Source organism: Cucumis sativus, chromosome 5 (genome assembly GCF_000004075.3).
Source record: "Cucumis sativus cultivar 9930 chromosome 5, Cucumber_9930_V3, whole genome shotgun sequence".
NCBI classification, from domain to species: Eukaryota; Viridiplantae; Streptophyta; class Magnoliopsida; order Cucurbitales; family Cucurbitaceae; genus Cucumis; species Cucumis sativus.
The window spans coordinates 21,800,733-21,821,413 of NC_026659.2; the positions used below are offsets into that span (position 1 = coordinate 21,800,733).

The 20,681-nt window shown below is 27.5% G+C and overlaps 1 protein-coding gene across 2 annotated transcripts; it reads left to right on the forward strand.

Moving 5' to 3' along the window:
• Window positions 1-13,068: 13,068 nt before the first annotated feature.
• Window positions 13,069-15,013, forward strand: LOC101214077 (receptor-like cytoplasmic kinase 176). Of its 2 annotated transcripts, none has more exons than XM_004142790.3 (6): window positions 13,069-13,230; window positions 13,326-13,612; window positions 13,720-13,855; window positions 14,036-14,172; window positions 14,296-14,419; window positions 14,529-15,013. In XM_004142790.3, exons 1-6 carry the CDS (start codon window positions 13,179-13,181, stop codon window positions 14,831-14,833), a joined length of 1,041 nt encoding a protein of 346 aa, XP_004142838.1. In that variant the 5' UTR covers window positions 13,069-13,178; the 3' UTR covers window positions 14,834-15,013. The 2 variants fall into 2 exon arrangements, with proteins under 2 accessions (XP_004142838.1, XP_031741038.1); XM_031885178.1 differs by having other exon boundaries at window positions 14,560-14,665.
• Window positions 15,014-20,681: the final 5,668 nt, after the last annotated feature.

The window sequence follows — 20,681 nt, forward strand, 5'->3', positions numbered from 1 at the left end:
GCCACCTAATTTACACCAAACCTGATCGAGTAAAAAGGGTAAAGTAGTAATTTATGACAATTCTACGTACACTTGGAGACCAAGTCACAATCAAATATATCAATATAATAAGGTTTTTATGTTAATTCAACTCTATGTCATTAGCGATGATCCAATATAATCTACTACGTTTTATGCATTTAAATCAACAATCTATCACATTAAATTAAATATTTTTAAGTAGGTAATTCTTTAAATTAAATTAGTAATTTTTAGTAAAAAGAAACTAGGATATGTTAACTCGATGGAACACATGTGAATAAAAATTAATTTAATTTTATTTTAATCTTTTGACCGTTAACTATGTTTTTCTTCTTTATTTTATCTTATATTAAAATTGAAAATAAAATATTAAAGTGGAAATGAATAAAGAAGATTAGAAAAAGGAAAAGAAAAGTATAGGGATAGAAAAGAAAGAAGATAAGCACGAAAAGCACATGATTTACAATAACTTTATTGGAAAATAATATTGAAGAGAAGAGAGAGTTAAGGAGAGCAGCCGCGGTGGCACCACCGTGGACCAGCCAGGCCATTTACAGATCAGCAATCAATTTTAGTGCGGTGACACGTGTGTGTTTTAAATAAAAGCCCCCCGGCCCTAAAATATGGGGACCATTATTTAATTGATATTATATATTCAAAAAGTGACAAAAATGATTATTAAAATCATGTGGGCTTTGCATCACGAAATTTCCTATACACATCTTTTGGATTGGAACAATCAAAAGGTTCACTTTCTAGCTTTGGGATTAATATATGAAGCTCCATATCCACATTTTTCAACTTTCAACTCTATCCAAACTACTCTATACTTTTTTAAATTAAATTATGAATTTAATCCTATCAAAACTTTATCAATTTGATAGATTGAAAAACCAACTCTATTGACTAAAATCAATAACAGTTAGACTGAAAAACTGATTTTGACCAACCGACGCTCATCCATAATCAAACAAAGATTTGGCCTAACAACAGTAAACATAAAGAAACCCTTTTGAAGAATCATCCTAAAGATCTCAAACACTTGAAACAAACTTCGAACTAGAGGAAAAAATGACTACATATACAAAATTCTACTATGTTAAAACTTAAAACTATCACGATTACAAAAGATATATATATCTAACTCAAATTACAAAAAGCGCTCTCTAAAAATATTATACTATTTTATCCCAACTTAAGGTGCAGGAGAAGAATGTTTTAAGTAAGAAAGAAAAGTAAGTAATAAAATAAGAAGGCGGGAGGTTAGCAATGATAAAACATGATGGGACATAATAATTGATAAAGACTATAACATATAAAATGAAGAGAGGAAGAAGAACACATGATTTAAGAAGTAGTTGGCAGAGTATTCAGGGAATTGGAGGGACCATATAAACTCAAAAGAAAAATGGAATAATATGAATACATTAATTACCTATAAAACTAATGCCCTCTTTATTCAAACAAACACAATCTCATTATTGCATACAAACTATAGCTAACCCTACACATATCACACCTTAACAACACACTACACAACCTATCCTACACTTCTAAAAAAAAATGAAGAAAGTGACGTTTTTATTTTCTGTTTTCTATTAGAACGAGAAACATGAATGTGTTTGATAACTATTTCTGTTTCTTGAAAAAAAGAAACAGAGATAGAAAAATGTGTTTGATAACTGTTTTTTGTTTCTTGTTTGTTTAATAATGTCTTACATTAAATGTATGTCGATTCACATCTAATTCAATTAAACATTAATAAAAAATAATATATGTATTGATAGTTAAACACTTCTTCTTCTCTACCTCGAGGATTATGTTTTTTTTCGTTTCGCTGTAATTTCCAGGATTTTAAGTAAAGAATATTTCAACAATAATAAGGTTTTAAACAAAGAAAATCCAGATTCGCCATTGCTCACCCAAGAACATAATTGATAAAAAGGAAAAACTTGAAGAAATTACTCACAGATAAAATTTTAAGTATTGAAAGGAGACATACCTACCTCATTAACTTTAGCAAAATCATTTACGCATATAAAAGGAAGAGAGTAGGAAGAGACAAAGACAAAATCAAAATCAAAAGCAATCCAATCTTATTTAAGCCTTAAAAGTTCATATTCAACCCAAAATCTTTTTCAAGTTTTTCGCACCATCCCTTTTCAATCATAAATATCTCTCTTATATACCACCAAATAAATATTTTGCAATTTACTTATGTAACTTGTTTTCTTAGCTCCAAAAATAGATGAATTGCTTCATTTAGTTTGAAGATCTAATCAAATGAAAATTGTAATATACAAATAATCCATTTCAAATTTGAAAATGATTCCATACCTCATCTCCTTCATATCTCTAAATTCATCAACAACCAACTAAAAGAAAGAGTTTTCTATTATCCAAATAAATAAATAATATATATATTATTATATTATTAATTCGGGTTGGGTTGGGTTGAACCGAATTTTCCAACTCCCAACCCCAACTCGAAAAAAACCAAAATTTTCAATCCAACTCAACCCACATTTCAAACTAACCCATATAATATGGATTGGATAGTCCGAGTTGTTGAAAGTTATTCGAGTTGTTGTAGATATGAGTATTGTTTCTATGTTTAACTAGTTTTGAGTAGGTACTTATATTTGATTGATAAGAAACTGTGTTTGAAATGTGTCAGTGTTAAAAGTTAGGTTGTGTATTGTTGGAATTTTAGGATAGTCTGATGAATGGTAGGTAAATATATACAACAATGCCTTATTGACAATGGTTGAACTCTGTTGGGTGTGTGGAAACCATTTCTTGCTGAATTATGAAATATATTTGGCAGTCATTCTTTTTCATTCCAATTATCACTTTCATATCTTTGCTTGTTTATAAAAGATTTCCTCAACATTATAGATTTAGATGAATTTGCTCCAATGGTTGAAATTTGAAAGAAAAAAAAAAGTCACAATTATTGTGTTGGAAATGAGGAACAATAATTTCTCCAAATTAATTAAGGTATGTGAATATGTTATTGAAGATTCCTAATTTGTATAATTAGCGAAGGACTCATGCTCTTGTTGAGATGTAGTTAAAGTTTTGTTGTTCTCGTTACTTTCCATTAGTACTTGCCAAGAGAATGGAAAAGAAAAAGAATATAATGTACATTTGATGTTTAAGAACTTGAAAATCCCAAAATAGTTAGTTCCAATACTAGTCTAATTTGTTCACTTTGTAAAAGTAATTAAAACTAATTTTGATGGTGTGTTGTTTCAATAGGTTTAAGAGTGTTGGAGATAAGTTTATTAATGAGTTGGAAAGAATATAATTGAAAATAAATAGAGGTTGGATTCATGTTGAAGATAAGTTTGCAATGGCTTATATAGGAGGAGTAACTCAACTTCTTGAGAAAGCAAAGTTTTTCATGTATAATATAACTTGGCAAAAACAAGAGTGAATGTATGTTAACTTTGACTCTCTTTTATTAAGTATTTACTTTAAGTCATGGATGTGAATGTTTGTTAATTAGCTTAAATTATTAAGAAGTTAAAATTTTATGAAAAACTAGGAAACTTAACTAATCATAATTGTTATAATTATTTTAAGAAAAATGGTAAAAAGTAAAACATTTTCACAAAATATTCACACTAGATGAAAAAACGGTGTAATAAGTTTTGTGGTTTAGTTATATGGAGTTTAAATAATTTCTTTTTTATTTCTATTTTTGAAAAAAACCCCTTGTTTTTAGATTAGTTAATAAATATTAAATATAAAGACAAAATATACATTTGGCAACATTATCGACCAAATTGAAATAAAACTCAAATCTTAACAATAAAATTATAATATTTTGAAGGGACATTTTGCAAAAATAGCAAAATAAGTTAAAATATTTACAAACTATAGCAAAATTTTGGATTATATCACTATAACATATCGATCACTATCAATGATAGAATTTGTTATAGATTGTAAATATTTTGTAAAATCTACACTTTTTAAATATTCTCCCATTTGAAAACATACCGACAAATTGAAAACTATGTCGACTCAAAATTTAGAGAGAGAAAAAAAAAGCATATTTTGAAAAGAAATTAAAATAGTTTGCATGACATTATTTGATTATTTGGTTTCTCTTTAGGTGTACTTTTTTTTAAAGAAAAAAAAGAGGAAGAAGAGTGTAATGTTTTTAAAATTGAAGTGTTTGAAGAATGTTTGTATGTTTAAATAATTTGAGTTTGATTAATTGTGGTTTCTAGGTTATAATAATTACCTAATTACCTAAAATATTCCTACATTAGAGTGATTTTTAGCTTAACAATAAGAGGAAACAACTAACAAAAATATCAAATGAAAATACAATAATTAATTGCACTATACATTCTATTTAATGCGTATTCAAAATGTTTGTTAATAGATTGGCAATATTTGTAAATTTTTTAACTGTTTTTATACTTTTAATTCTTTTGAATTAATGGCTATATTTACATATATTTCTTTTAATTATTTTATATATTTACAACCATCTCTATTTAATAAATTAGTAAGTTATTAAGATGATACGTGAAATAATAGATAAAGATCCTTAAACAAAAGGAATAGTTGCAAACCTAGCAATTAAATTTAAATTAATTAAGTATATAGTACAATTTTAAAAAATTTGCAAATATAGCAAAATTTGTCAAATTCTATCAATGATATAAGTGTATCACTGATAGACCATGTTGCAAATATTGGTGATATATCATATGAAGTCTATCTGAGTGATAATTTTGCTATATTTGCAATTCTTTTAAAATGTTGCTATATCTTTAATTATTATTGCTAAAATAGTCCTCCTCGATAAAAACATTGAAAAGTGTGCAATATTTTTTATTAATGATGTAAGGGCCAACTAGTTTGGAATGGGCTTTTCAGGTGGAGAATATTTGGGCCGGATGGGATTTCAATGGGCCTAACTGACTCCACAATTTTCATCCCTTTGCACACTCTCATAGTACCATCTAATCAATATTATCCAATGCCATCTATTTTCTTTCAAAAATACGTCTCTATATATATAACAAATACAAATATATAGTATTACATTCCCGATGAAAATAAATAAAATAACCTCATTTCACTATATTTGGAAATTTGGAGTTTGTTTAATTGTATTATGCAATTGTCTTAACACGTGAGACTCACATCCAATTCTGTAATGAAATAATATAATCTAGTTATTAAGTTTAGGATGCTCAATTTGATTAATCATGAAAATTATTATATCATTGTTTCAAGGAAAGTGACAAAAAAAAAGTTAGATTAATTTGTTTGTTTTCTAATCAACTTAGGAAGAACCACGATGGATATTACTTTAGGGTGTTGCTAAGTTGATACTCATCTTATTGCAATCCCTATTTGTAATGCTTTCATGATCTAGTTAAATTAGGTAATTAATCAATTGACTCTCCCTTGGTTGTTCCCTCCAAGTGAGTTGTCTAAGCTTCTTAGATGAAACAGAAATTGTTGGATGGATCTATGATGAAGTTAAAATTTGGGAAATAAGTCAGAAGTTAATTAACATGCATGCAAAGATTATTGCTTAAGGGTTTGGACTTATTAAGAGTGCTTGGTAAGATTTACGGTGGCTTTTGAATAAGAAAACCCCTCTTGTGAACACCTTCAATTATGATTTATGATTCTTGAAATTGAATTCTAATTATGTAATAATTTTGTCCTTGAAATGAAATGTGGATCAAGAATTGTAAGTAGTTCGCTCACACCTCTTTCAAACTTTAATTTCGAGTAATTTGTGTGATTTGATAAGAATTTGAAAGTATATGATTTTAATGTTTGAAAGTATATGTGTTGTCTTTCTACCATGATTATAATCACATTTTGCCTTACTCTAGGTAGTTAATTCCCTTTGAAAATTCTACTTTTTTGGTAAATTGAAAAAAATAAATTAAAATTTTAAGAGGAAAATTAAAAGATTTTAAGACTTGAATTCAAAATTGAAGGAATAAAATTTCAAAATATTTGAAACCTACAAATTAAATAGAAATGATATACTCAAACCCTAAAATAAGATAAAATAAAATAAAATAAAATAAAATAAAAGGCGTCATATACCCTAAGGATGATAGAGCGGGTAACTGAAAAGAGGCAACCGCCACACGTAACCCTTCATGGTCACAAAAAATACCCTCTTAGTACAACCCCTATAAACTGCATGCATTCCCCAATTCCCTTTCCCTAAAATTTCACCCAAAAAGATGACAAAAACATACGCAATTCTACAGAAGAAACTCCAAGAACTCGAACTACAACTCTCTCACAACAACCTCACCACCATTATTCATCCTTCCCTCTCCCAAGAATTCCACCAAAAGTTGCTTTTCGTCGCCAATCTCCTCACCGCAGAGATTGCCTCATGCCCGTCTACGCTTAAGCCCCGACGTTTGAAGCACATGGCTCGCCGCCTCGCCCAACTCGAGGCTGTGTTCTGGAGCCCGGACTTGGTAGACAACGGCCAAGTCGATGATTCAACTACTTGCTTGTGCACCGAGTCATGCCTGAACGACGACAGTGAGGTAGTAAGTGGGAGTAGTTGTTTGGAGGATGAGATGGAGGGTGGGGAGTGTTTTTACGAGTGTGTGGAGGGTGAAAAAGAAGAAAAGGAAGAGAGAAAAATTGTAGGAGTCGTAAAACTGAATGGAGCAATGGTTAGTGGCTTTGTGATTGGTGTGGTTTCAATGGGTGTTGCTAATTTTTTCATTGAGCTTTTTGGTTATTTTCAACACCAACAAAATGGAGGTTTCGTTATTCCAACTTAGAGGCTTTTAATTACATACGCTTAAAAATCTATATATTTTAATTTAATTACTTTGAAAGTTTAATTATTTGTATTTATTTTGGGTAAGAGGAGAATGAATAATGGTAATACTTTCACCCGATTCTGTTTAATTTGATCATATTTTTGTTAATAAACCAGGAAATTGACCTTTTTCTATTTGATCTTTTTTTTCTCTTCAAACTTTAGTAACCTATTATTTGTTGAATATATATATAGAATTATTGTTAAGTATAAACTAGAGAATTTAATTATTGAATTCATTCTCATGTTGAACTTTTCTATACATTTTATTTTATTTTATTTTTGCCCCAAATCAATACCGTCAACTCCTATTGGTTATTTTCTGATTTTAAACTATAGGAATTCATATGCTTCCTATGTTTAGTCATAATTTAGATAATTAAATTTGTTTTGACCAAGAAGTTAGTTTTTTTAATCCACATATTCATTGATACTGATATTTTATTTTATTTTCACAAGTAATGTAAAGAATTAAAAGGAAAATAATATGGATATTACCAAAAAAATGTAAAGGCAAAAAGAGAATAAAAACATTCTAGTGTATTTTTGCTTTTAATATAGTAAAGAAGATTAGTAGTAATAAGGCACTTTTGAAAGTATTAGTGAAAACATGGTATTGTTTGTTTGTTGTAATTATTCAATTAATCTCCTAAAAAAAAAAAAAAACAGAACCTATACACTTTTAATAAAAACATACATAGCTTTTTTTTCATTTAGATTTTTTTCTTTTATATTTTGAATTTCACAAACTCATCTTCTCTATATGTTGTTTTACTTATTTTTATTTAAGAGGGTAGATCTACCTTTTTTTTAGATTTAAATAAACAAATAAGATGTTTAAGTATTTTTTTTTTAATTTTCACAAAAAAAAATGAAAAATGAAAACGATGGCTCGTTTGATAATATTCTCTTTTTCCTATTTCCTATTTGTTGTTTCTCATTTTCTGCTTCTTCTTTATTAGAACAAAAAATAGATAACTATATTCACATGTTTTTCTATTTCTTGATAAGAGAAAAAAAAAGAGAGAGAGAAAGGAACATAACCATGAATTTGTATGAGAATGATTTCTTTTTTCTTGGTTTTTTTTTAACAATAACATATCTTTGGTTTTTTTTTAACAATAACATATCTTTTATATATATATAAAAGATATGTTATGTTATACATTAAAAATGTTATACACTAGCTGTGTCTCTCTTTCTCGCTACTCCTTCATTTATGAAATTTAGTTATTCAAGTTCCTAAATTGCTTTGTTATAATTTAAATTGACTATATTTCATTTCTATTTTTGAGAAAAAAGTTTTAATACTACAACCTCAGTTCACTTCTCTAGAATTGTCACACATGATTCTACAATCACACAAAAGTTACTCCATTCCTCGAAACAACGAAAAAAAACGTATATATTTTAGAAAAGAAAAACCTATCGTACGATAAACTACCATGATAAAATTTGAGTCAATAACCAAATAGATTATACATATTTAAATAAGATTTTTCAAAAAGTAATTCACATATGTACCCACAATATAAGGATATATATTAGGTTTGTTTGTTAGGCATGTTTCTCTCTTCCCATTGCTCCATTATTTTCCATGTCTTTGACTTCTCTTTAATATTGTTTATAGAAAGCAAATATAAATCCTAAAGGTCTCATGACCAAAGAATCCAAAGTTTCAATCACAAACTATAAATAAACTATTTTTGGTACAAATAGTCATGTTACACAAAATTCCATCAAATAAATTGACAAACCTATGAATTAAGTTAATGTATGAATATTCAATTTCACATGGAATATATTTAATAGAAACTTTACATTAGATATACTTTGTTGATTTTGTGGTCACATACATTTCCCACGTATTGATTGAAAAGGTATGTCACTAAATTTGAAAAATGCTCAAGAAAAGTGTTAAAAAAAAAAAAAAGAATAATAATAATTAAATAAATAAATAAACTATTTTTTACATATATCTAGAAGTATACGTAGTTTTGTTTTTAGGCTTAAAAATGGATAGTTTTTTTAAAAAATTTCAAGTTGGAAAAACTTTAATCTTCCTCTCTTGTTATTATTTTCAAAAAAAAGAAAAAAAAGGGGGGAAAAGAGAGAAATTTTTGGGTAATATATCCTTTTATTTTATATAAAAAATTACTTGGCGTAGCCATATAGTTTTGTTAATGCATGATATTTTTTGAGGATGCTATTTGATAATTGTACCTAAACCCTATTCCGATCCCATGCATAAATGTTTAAATAATAAATTAAACATATTATTTTTGCATATTCAAATATATCTATATATTAATTACCAAACCAAGTATATTTGCCAGCATCAATTTCAAGAATTGCTAATCTCTTCTGTCCAAACAAAAATAAATAAATATTTGAGATTTGAAATTTGAAATTTTGTGGGCTGGTCTGCACAAACCTCAAAGATAATTGGTGAAGTACAATAAAAATATTTTAAATTTTGATGGTAATAATAATGTCTCCCACAAAGTGTAGTTTAAGGTTAAGACCAACCCTTGTTAAAGAAAAGAAATAACTAAGGCTAACATCATTAAATAATCTAAATTAAGGGACAGATTATAGTATATAAATCTAGTCCCACTCCCAATAATTTATAAAATTTGATTGGAAATTAGGTTTAATATTATATATTAATATTAATTGTAGCTAACTCAGCCAACCTTGCCCCATCTGTGTTCTTTATCTCATCCCATAATTCTTTCAGAAGGAATTATTTGAATAATCATAAATAATTACTAACTATTAGGGTGAATGAGATGAGATCAAAGAATAGAAAACGAAAAGAGATTTGTAAAGAAAATGGAAGAAAACGGGTTATGTTGTAAGTTTCAAAGTGAAAACACATTCGGTTGTTTTAATATAACTATGTTATAGTATTTATAATTGTGGTCATTTGAGTAATTCTAAGCAAAAATATAGGCTTAGTCCATCTATTCAAGCTTTGTACCACAAAAACCGTTTTATTTTTTAAAATAATTACTTATGTTTAAGATATTGTAGAAAAAATAAAACAAAAGAGTTAAATCAACACAGTTACCCGAACCCAAACTCAATCGTACACATGTGGTGAAGTGACTACCACCACTAACATATACTTCTACAACTCCTCTGGATAAGTGATCTTCTACGGTGTTTTTGTGGACCTTGGATCTAGTGGGTTATTTCCAACAAAATTGCTACCACCACTCCACTTTCAAAAGTTGCAAATATAACAATTACATTTAAAGTATTTGCATATGTAGCCATATTTATTTTTTAAAATAAATTATAAATATAGCAAAATCTATTAAAAATTATGTTCAAATATGATAATCTATCGTTGATAGACCATAACAGTCTATCTATCGTAGATAGATTTTGACATATGTTTAGAATTTTTTTTTTTAAATCTTGCTATACACTTAATTAATATTATTCCTAAAATCATTATCCATTATAATTGTCATAGACTTGGAGGGGTGGTTTTTGCAATTTACCCTATCGTTTTTATTTTGGTTTTTTAAAGGGAAGTTTCCTTTTTAAAAAATATTTTTTTGAATGTAACAACAAAATGAAGATTGAAAAGATTGTGTATTCATTCTTTCTTCAAAAACAAATTGTTCCTTAATCAACAAATTCGATTGATTTTTTTTTTTTATATTTAGAAAATTGTTGAAAATTAGTTTTAAAATGTTGTTATTTGTGTCCAAATTTAATTTTCTTAAGATCGTTTACTTCAAATATAATCTAACCTAATCATAGTATTAAAGAATTTTACAAAAGTATTTCTTTAATTAAATCATTTTTCTTTCTAAATAATTTTGCACCGTCGAAGATTACAACCATTCAGAGAGTGAAAATTATATTATATGTTTAATTGTTTCAATTAATTAATTATATAAGGAGTGCAATTCAGATTGGAGGTGTGCTCTATTACCTAATTAAATTAGGTTAAATAATAAGAAAAAAGTTTATGATAAATTGAGCATAACACATACATATACTATAATATTGAATCTAGTCAAGAATTTGAATTCTTGAAATATATCGTTGTAATATATTGTTCCATTCAGGAAGTATTACGTCAATTTTAAGTCGAGAAATTACAAACTTATTTCTTGAATATGTAATCTTTCAAGATTATCTAAGGATGTTTTAAACTAATTTTCGAATGCTTTGTCTCTAATATTTGTTTTCACACAACATTTTCTCTCCATCTAAAATATTTGGTCATAACAAACTATTGAAGATTAGAATGGTGGTGAACAATATTGAAACTATTCCTAGTCTCACACATGCTTAAACTCATAAGAACAATTGAAATAAGTAGCATTATTTACATTTTTTTCTTTATTATTATTACATTGAAATTTTAGTATGAAAAATATAATAACATAGGAAAATAAATGATGGTGATTGGCAAATCAATAAAGGTGAAGCATTATCCTAGATGGGATTACATTTGACTATTTTAGTCATTATCTATTATAAGTTCAACTTTCACAAAAAAAAGAAAAAAAAAAAAGCCTGAAGATTAGATCATATGGACCATCCTTTTTTCCCTTTTTATTATAATCTTCAATCAATCTCTCCTCCATTCTTCAAATTATATAGAGGCATAATGGATAATTAGTTCAACCCATAACTCTGTGTTTAAGATTCTAATAATATAAATATAATACTAGTATTTTACATTTACAACCACGTACATTAATAATATTCTAAATTTCAATGTTAAAATAGTACGCGTGTGCACTCTGAATATGAACGAGTGTAATTCTATTAACTCAAATTAAGATCGTATCTATACACCTTAAACATAGATTATTATAATCTAGAAAAAGTAGAAAAAAAAAACGATGGAAAGAGAAAAAAGTCGGAAAAAACAATAAAAAGAAAAGAGAAATATAAATTTTGTTTGATAGACATTTTTATTTTTTTGGACGGACGTAAATATTGTTATATTTATAAAAAGTAAGATATATTTGAATAAAGTGAAAGAAGGAAATATAAAAGTTGGATGATGATTGGTTAAAGAGTTAAAATGGAAGAGGATACAAAATTGAATAAAAAGAAAAAGATTTAAAATGAAGATGGACATTTTGTAAAATAGATGAAGCTCCAAATAGAAAGTTAATGGTGTGGATATTATTATATATACAAAGTCTACGGATAATCAATTAGGTATATTATCAATAAAAAGAAGAGGAAGAAGAAGAAGAAAGAAATTATAAATAAGATTATGAAATGATGAATGAGATCGGGTGTATTAGATTTGACCGAAAGCAAGGTTAAATTAATAGAAGAATTGAATTAAGAAACCCTTTTCATACTACTTTTTTCTCAACCCTCTTCTTCCTTTTAATTTCCTCCAATCTTTCTGTTTCCAAAAAGAAGAAAAAAAAAGAGGAAGAAGTAGCTATTGCTTTTGTAAATAACCCATCCATTTCTGATTTCATAATCATTTTTATGCTTAGCTGGATGGGATTAATTCTGCGACCGACCCACGTGGCATTTTTGGAAACTACATGTAACTCGTGATTTCTCCCTCTAATTCCCTTTTCCCTGTTTTCTCCACGTCCTTGCCATTGCTTTTTCTTGCTTTTTCTTTTTCTATTATCACACCTCTAACATTTTCCATTACAGATATTCTTCTCTCTACGTTTTTTCCTAAAATAATAGTAATAAACATAAAACCTATAATTGAAAAGCATAAATATATCAAAAGCTACTTTCCTAATTAAATTGTAACTTTTAACAAATTCCTCGAAAAAGATAAACTGGTTTTCAGAAATCACTGTTTTCTTAGTCTTCCATATTTTGACTTTCACTTTAAAACGATTAATCTATACAAGAACAGCATTTTGTGGTACCAAGTTAAGTTAGAAAATATATAGAATTAACTATTAAGAGTGCAGAATTGATAATATTAAAATAAATTTATTTACACCCCAGTTATGAAGTCGACGGATGAAACAAACAATGGTTGGAGAGATGTTAAAGATTTAGTGAGAGAGTGAATGTGTTTTGGTTAGTAAATTCATGAGTTTCCTTCTCCTTTCCTTTTCCATCACAAGAATAATAATAAAGATATACCGTATCTGGCCGACTCTCCAAGTCAACTCGTTTCAACCCTTTTAACACAATTTTGCTTTCACTTTTAAAGCTTCATTTTAATATCCACCATTTCCATATTCTAATATATATACACACACAAACAAATTCTCTCCAATTATTAAGCCATTTGGGTTTTGTGTTCAATCCACAAATCTCTTTTCCTTCTTAATTCTCTCCACACAACATGGGATCTTGTGTTAGTGTTCCTGCAATCGACAATCGATCCCCTTTTCATGGTACATTTCATTGTTCATCTTTTTAACTTTCTCACAAAAATCATTACCTTATCTTCTTCTTTTTAATCTTTAGTCTCTCTTCTTCATTCTTATAGGAATCGATTCCAATGGTTCCACCTCCTCTGCTTCTGTTCATCCAAGTCCAAGAACAGAGGATGAGATTCTGCAGTCTCCAAATCTAAAGAGATTTTGCTTTAACGAACTCAAAAAGGCGACCGGTAACTTCCGACAACGGAGTATGGTGGGGGAAGGTGGGTTTGGGAGTGTGTTCAAGGGTTGGATTGATCACCACTCTCTTGCCGCTACCAAGCCTGGCTCCGGCATCGCGATTGCTGTCAAAAGACATAATCAAGAGGGCTTCCAAGGCCACAATGAATGGTTGGTTAGTATCCAATTACTTCTTTCCTCGTTCCTCATTGTGTTTGGCTAGATTTTTTTTCTCTTCTTTTTATTAATCAGGGCAAGTGTTTGGAATTTGGTTTGTTGTAGGCGGAAATCAATTATTTGGGGCAGTTGCATCATCCAAATTTGGTGAAATTGATTGGTTATTGCTTGGAGAATGAGGATCAGCTTCTTGCTTATGAATTTATGTCAAAAGGAAGCTTGGATAATCACCTTTTTGGAAGTGAGTACACCCTCCTAAATTCATCTTCCCTTTCAACAATAAGTAGTAAAGAATGTACCATAACAGTCAAATTTGTAAATAATACAAGTTAAAGCTTTTTGTGAGTTAATCCTAATTAATAGTAACAGTAAGAGTATGTAATCAATAAATAACTAATAGAGTAAGTAATTATAATTTCAGGAGGATCTGGATCTCAACCACTTTCATGGAAGTTGCGTATGAAAATTGCATTGGACGCAGCTAAAGGATTGGCGTATTTACATGGCAAAAAAGTTATCCATCGTGATTTCAAATCATCAAACATCTTGCTCGATGCGGTATGTCAATTATTGAAATTCTAACTATATATAGTTCTTTAATTAACTACAATAATAAAGTTTGTTTAATTATGTATTAATTATCTAATATTAGAGTTTTGTTTTGAACTTAATATAAAACAGAATTATGATGCAAAGATATCGGACTTCGGATTAGCTAAGGACGGCCCGGTGGGAAATGAAAGTCATGTTTCTACAAGATGTATGGGCACTTATGGTTATGCAGCTCCTGAATATATGGCCACAGGTGTGTGTATATATATACATGTCATCTTTCATTCGTTCACATCTCTCTTACTACAACTTTAAATCTTAGTTCTTTTTCTAAAGTACTTAAGTTCGGGTTATGAAATTAGGTCATTTGACACCCAAGAGTGACGTATACAGTTTCGGAGCAGTTCTATTGGAGATACTATGCGGAAGACGAGCATTGGATGCGACAAAGGCAGGAAGAGAGCAAAACCTAGTAGAATGGGCAAAGCCAAATATTAGCAACAGAAGAATAATGAGAATTATGGACAATAGAATTGAGGGAGAATGTGGTGTAAAGAAGGCAATAACAGCAGCTAAACTTGCTTTTAAATGCCTCTCTGATGACCCAAAACATAGACCTTCAATGTATCAAGTAGTTACTGATTTGGAGCAACTTCAAGAATTTTGATTAGCTCATTCTATTTTTTGATTAATTAATTGTCCATGCCTAAGATGAACATTAAAATGCAGAAATTTAATTCTTTGCATTTTGATTTTGTAATTTTGTTTTGATTAATGTGAAATTATGCATGTGTGTTTAGAGCATGCAAAATTGAATCCATTTATGGATATATACTTAATTACTACACATAATTGTCTTTAATTTGGAGTTCTAGCCATCTTTCACTTTTACTTTTTCTATTTTCATAACTTTTTATTTTCTACATATTTTTAAAAATATTTTTCTCAACTGTTTTTACTTTTCTTTTGGAAAATGTTGTATTTTAAAGAAAAATTTTGTGTTTTGAGTTAATTAACCATGTCTATAAAAATTGTAAAAAAACATTTAAACACATATACCTTTTATATATTATAGAGATTAAGCTTTATAATCCATTCTTACAAGAATTTTGACTAAATTCCTTTCTTAAATTAAGGGTGTGAAAAAACGTTCATTTCCAATGTCTTACTAATGTGTGACAAAATGGACATTGAAAAAACGTTTCCTTTCTTCGACGCATGTTTTGTAGCATGGGAAACGATTTTTTTTTTCCAACGTCATATAAAATGGTGACTGAAAAGGGCGAAGTTAAAAGGAACCACCGGGATACCACCATGCATGTGTTAGCAAAGGGTCTTCCTTGTGTCATGAGAAACATTTTCAACAACTATTTGGTTAGATAGTCTTTATCAACTAAGTTTTGACTTTTTCAAATCTTTTTTATCGAAAAAATCTTGATTTTTCAAATTGTAGGATCATAAAAGAAGTTTGCACAAACAAAAGAAAGTATGAATAAACTAGATAATTGTGTGAAAAAAAGTATAATGCAACTAACTAAAGTGTGAGAAAGAAAAAGAAATCGAAAGAAAAATAGTAGAAAATCACTTACGTCGTTTGACATGTAACTCAAATAAAAAGATGTGTATTTAGTTCTTAAATTTTTAAAAATATATATTTTTAGTCATCACGTATTTAAAATGATACAGTACATTTTTTTTTTTTTGGAAAAAAGAAGTTTGACTAATTAATGAAATTAAAGTTTTCAAATAAAGTTAAATTAAATCACAAAGAAATTTCAAATAAATTTAAGTCCAAACACTACTCCCATCCTTAAACATATGTAAATGAATTCTAATTAATATATTGTTTCTTAAATTAACTTAAATTAGGTTTTTCGACAAATGTGTCTATAGTATTCATACAATATCATGTTCGTCACACACTTTCTTGCTTAAGTTATTAGTACATAAAAATATACATTGTATAGTTCAACTAAATGATCATGTTAGAGTTCTTCGTAGAGTTTACTTAATTATCACGTGACATTATTTATAATATCCTTTCTCACATCTATGTAGTTACATGTATGTAATGCAAAGGATGCCAAAAAGATTGTGATAACCATCAAGGTTGTTGTAAAGTGCAAGACTAAGTTTGGCTTGATTATGTGTCACATTAGTATATTTCATTTGGTTTCTAAAGTCAAGGGCTGGAGTTTTTTTCTGTTTGAACATTTGTTTTTAGACCTAAACCAGTTTGGCATTAATGCCGCCATACTTTTCAACAAACATTGGGCTGAAATTACAATGACATTGATTATAAAGAAATTTCAATTAACTCATACTAATTAACATGATTAACGGCCATTAGAAAATTGAATTCATTGTACAAGAGTCAACAAGAAAGAAAAAAAAACAGGTCAGAGTCTACGAGGATTTCAGATTCAAATAACTGTTAAACAAATAATGCATGCAAAAGACACAAGAACAAAAAACTTAATATATAATAATGAAGATTGAAGACCAACTCTGTTCAGATATTTATATTGTGATCTAATTGCATTTTTTTAAAAAAAAAAAAAGAACATGTGATGGTTTTTGATTTAGAAAAATATAAGAAATATGATATGATGATTTATCAAATATTATGTAGATGAGATGAAGTCAAAGATCATAAATATATAAGGAAAGTAAAGATGTGGTTGGGAAGTTGAATTTTCCACAGTTGACATTTAGAAAGATTGAAAAAGAAAAGAAAAATAATTAGATTAGATAACGTCAAAAGTGAAGCAATGGTAAGATAGATAATATATTGATTTCTTTGTTTGGAAAATGTGAGACCATCACGGACTTTCTCAAATTAATTAATTATATTGTATTGGGAACTAATTAATGTATAAATGTTTACATGATGTTTTATTTAGTGATAACTTGTTTGATCAATTAAAGTTATTTCTTATTTGAATTATGATTTAGAGTTTAGATGGATTTGTTTTATATTAGTATCTATTATACCACTTTATTGCATTTTTTGCATGAGCTAATTCTTCTTTCTTTCCTCTCTTTCTTTTAATGCGATTGTTTTTGTATTCCATCCATTTTGTTTTACTCTTTCAATTTTAGGTATGATGTAAATAGATTTACTAATAAAATCTAAAACGTTTAATGAAGACACAATTATTAGTAAACACACGTGCAAAAATTATCTATGAATTTTAAACGAAAAATCAATAAAAGACGCATCAAATGGTTGATGAAAGCTTGTTTCTTTTTAACAATTAATGCATTAAATAAACTAGTTAAGATCACACAAACTAGGTTCTTTGTAGGTTGAAGAAAATTAACTAGGCAGATCAAGATAACAAGAAATAAGACTATGTTTAATAATTATTCTCATTTCTTACATCTTCAAAAAAAAAAAAATAGACATAAACAAATAATCATTTTTTTGTTTTTCATTTTTTTATGTTATATTATAACATTTTTGTTTTTTTTGTTTAAATATAGTTTAGTTATGTAAAAAATACATATAGAATTTATTAAAATATAACTTTTTAAAAAACATTAATACAGAAAAATACACTAAATCTTGTTGATAACTAATAACTATAATACAATAGTTTTTATTAATCGGATGAATTAAAATTTGATTTGAAATATTATTTCTGTTAAAGGATGTTGATTTAAATCCAACTCATTTATATTGTTACTTAAATGTTGTGGTTGTAAAATATTAAATACTACCTAAATGATTATCTTAATAAAAAAAAGTAAAATTCTTACTAAATTGGATGAAACTAAAAACAACAAATTTAAAATATCTTATAAACATGCCTATTGCAAAATTTGAAATATAAAATTTAAAAAATATTTAAATAAATATATTCACAATTTAAATTTAAAAGATAATAATACATAAATTTAAATATTGAACCATTTAAAATTTAAAATTAAATGAAGAAAAGACTTCAAAAAATATAAAATTTGACAAAATATTTACCATTCATATTTATACACTAAAGTAATTTTTTTTATTTGATCAATGTTAGTCTTATAAAAAAAAAAGAAAACAAGTTAGGAATTAAGAAGAAGAAGAGATAGAGAAGTGAAAAAAAAGAATAGAAATTGGAATTGAACCCAAGACCTTTAAAATGAAAAGTGAATAATTAGCGTGCCTCTTCACTAACTAATGAGCCAATTAAAAATTTTATAATATAAAGGTAACAGAGTCAAATAAAATCAAAACATAACCAGGAGAAACTATTTTCCATAATTTCTATACTTTTGTTCAAATTTTATAATTTGAAAATAAAATGTTAGAGGAAGAAAAGAAACCCTTCATTATTTGAAGCCCAATTGATTTATACAAATAGAAGCATAAACAAATTTAATAATATACTTCAATTGACTTTGTGTCTATTTCAATGTTCTAAAATTTAGCTATTGGTTGACTATAAGGAATAAACCTCTATGGCCAAATTTTTTATCTCTTTTACTAATAATTATACTCCAACTTGAACCATTTAATATTTTTTTTAACCCAATTTGTACACTAATTCTTTTGTCATATTATACTAAAATATACGTTAACACACATTAAAAATTTAGGATGTTATGTTCAAGATTCTCGACATGATCCACATTATAGTTTGACATCTTTTCTCATGTGCTTCAAACTTTAGGATAAGAAAATATCAAACTATTTATACACATAACAAACAAAAAAAACTTTGATAGATACTAATAAACTTGTAACAACATCTAACACTGATAATAACAATAATAGACTTGTATTTAGATTATGATAAACTCCTATCGACATCTAACTATTTAAACTTTAAAGAATATAAAATGGTTTAAAATTTAAAATTTAGAAATGGGGTTTAGAATAAGGATGAGAAAGCAACAACAGAATAAATAAATAAAATATTCACTTTCAATAAATTCTTAGGAAAAATTTGAGAAGTTAATTTGAATTTTATAAAGGTTGAGTGAGACAAATTAAATAAAAGTAGCACATGACAGGTAAGAGGTGAAGAGGTCAACCTTGCCGGCGGATTTCTTTATTTTTCATTGTTATTATTGTTATTATTATTATTATTCAAAAAAGAAAAAAGAAAAAAAGAAAAAAAGAAAAGGCAATTGGTGATGGTTTATATTATTTAAGTCTAAGATGCAAAAAAAAAAAAAGAAAAAGAGAAAAAGGGTGATTAATGAAGAATGGGGGCCGCAAGATGTGATTTATACGATGAGCTAAGCTTGATTTTACGCAACTAATTAATTTCTGTTTTATACTCATAAACTCTTCCTAACCCTTCATTAATCACACCTAACTTTTTCACCAATCACTCTTTCTTGATTTCCTTCATCATTTTCACATTCTATTTTAATTGTCTCTCATTAACTTTTGTGTTTTCTATTTTTATTTCTTTATTTTTTTAAATTAACTAAAATTAGTTGCTCCTCCAATTCTTTTTCTTTTACTATTCAAATGAATTAAATATCACTTCATAATTTATTGTTTTTAAATTTACTAACTAAATTGATTATTAGGGAAACCTCCAGCTTTAAAGATTACTAAAACTAAAATTTAATTGAATAAAAAAATATAGTAATCAAATAAAAATTAAGCTTAAAGTTTGTATATAATAATTTAAAATTTATAAACCGAATCAAAATTAAATTTAATATAGCATAGCAAAAACAAAAAAAAAAAAAACTTTTTCTGATATTTTTTTTTGTCTTGTTTGATATAGTTTAATTAGTAGCAAAATTCTAATAAAAAGAGTTTGAAATTAAAGTTGTCGCTAGTATAACTTAATTGATGTATAATATGTATGAGTAATTAAGAAGCTACGTGGCTCAAATTTTTTCTCTCTTATCATTACTTGATTAAGAGTATCTATAAATATGAGGCTTCTAATAAAATTTGACTTTGTGGTTAGTGGTAATTATGAGAAAACAAACTTCTATAAATCTCCACAATAATATGATATTGTCCATTTTGGACATAAACTCCCTTTACTTTTTTAAAAAAAAATTTATCCTAAAAGACCGTAGACAAATGAAGATAATTGTTTTCATTTATATACACATGATCACTTCCTTCATTAGTCTCAAACCAATGTGGATGCAGTGATGGAAATCTAAGCTACCTTATGAGAATAAGAAGAAGGAAACTATTACTCATGCTTTGTTTAGTTGTAAAAGGGCCTAGTTCCATTTGGACTTTGATTCTTTCTTGCAATTCAAGATGTTTGGCTATCAATGAGGTTGCCTTGGTGCTGGAGGATTTCAACATAGGTTGTTGTGTCATGGCCTTGAGTTATTTGAGTCAATGGTAACAAAATTTGTCATCATATGAGGTGCCCTCAAATCAATTTTGATGTGAATGAATTAATTGTTTCTTATAGTAAGAATTTTGGGATGCTATCTCATCAGAGTTTGCTTCTTTAAAGTAAGCCAAAGTATCTCATATATCACGAAGGACACGACTATGAAATCTAGTATGGTTTTAAAGGATCATGTGCTTCATG

Coding starts and splice junctions, on each gene's coding strand:
- LOC101214077 (XM_004142790.3), top strand. CDS start 13,179: ATGGGATCTTGTGTTAGTGTTCCTGCAATCGACAATCGATCCCCTTTT. Junction 13,613..13,719: donor AAGGCCACAATGAATGGTTG/GTTAGTATCCAA, acceptor GGTTTGTTGTAG/GCGGAAATCAATTATTTGGG. Junction 14,173..14,295: donor CAAACATCTTGCTCGATGCG/GTATGTCAATTA, acceptor AATATAAAACAG/AATTATGATGCAAAGATATC.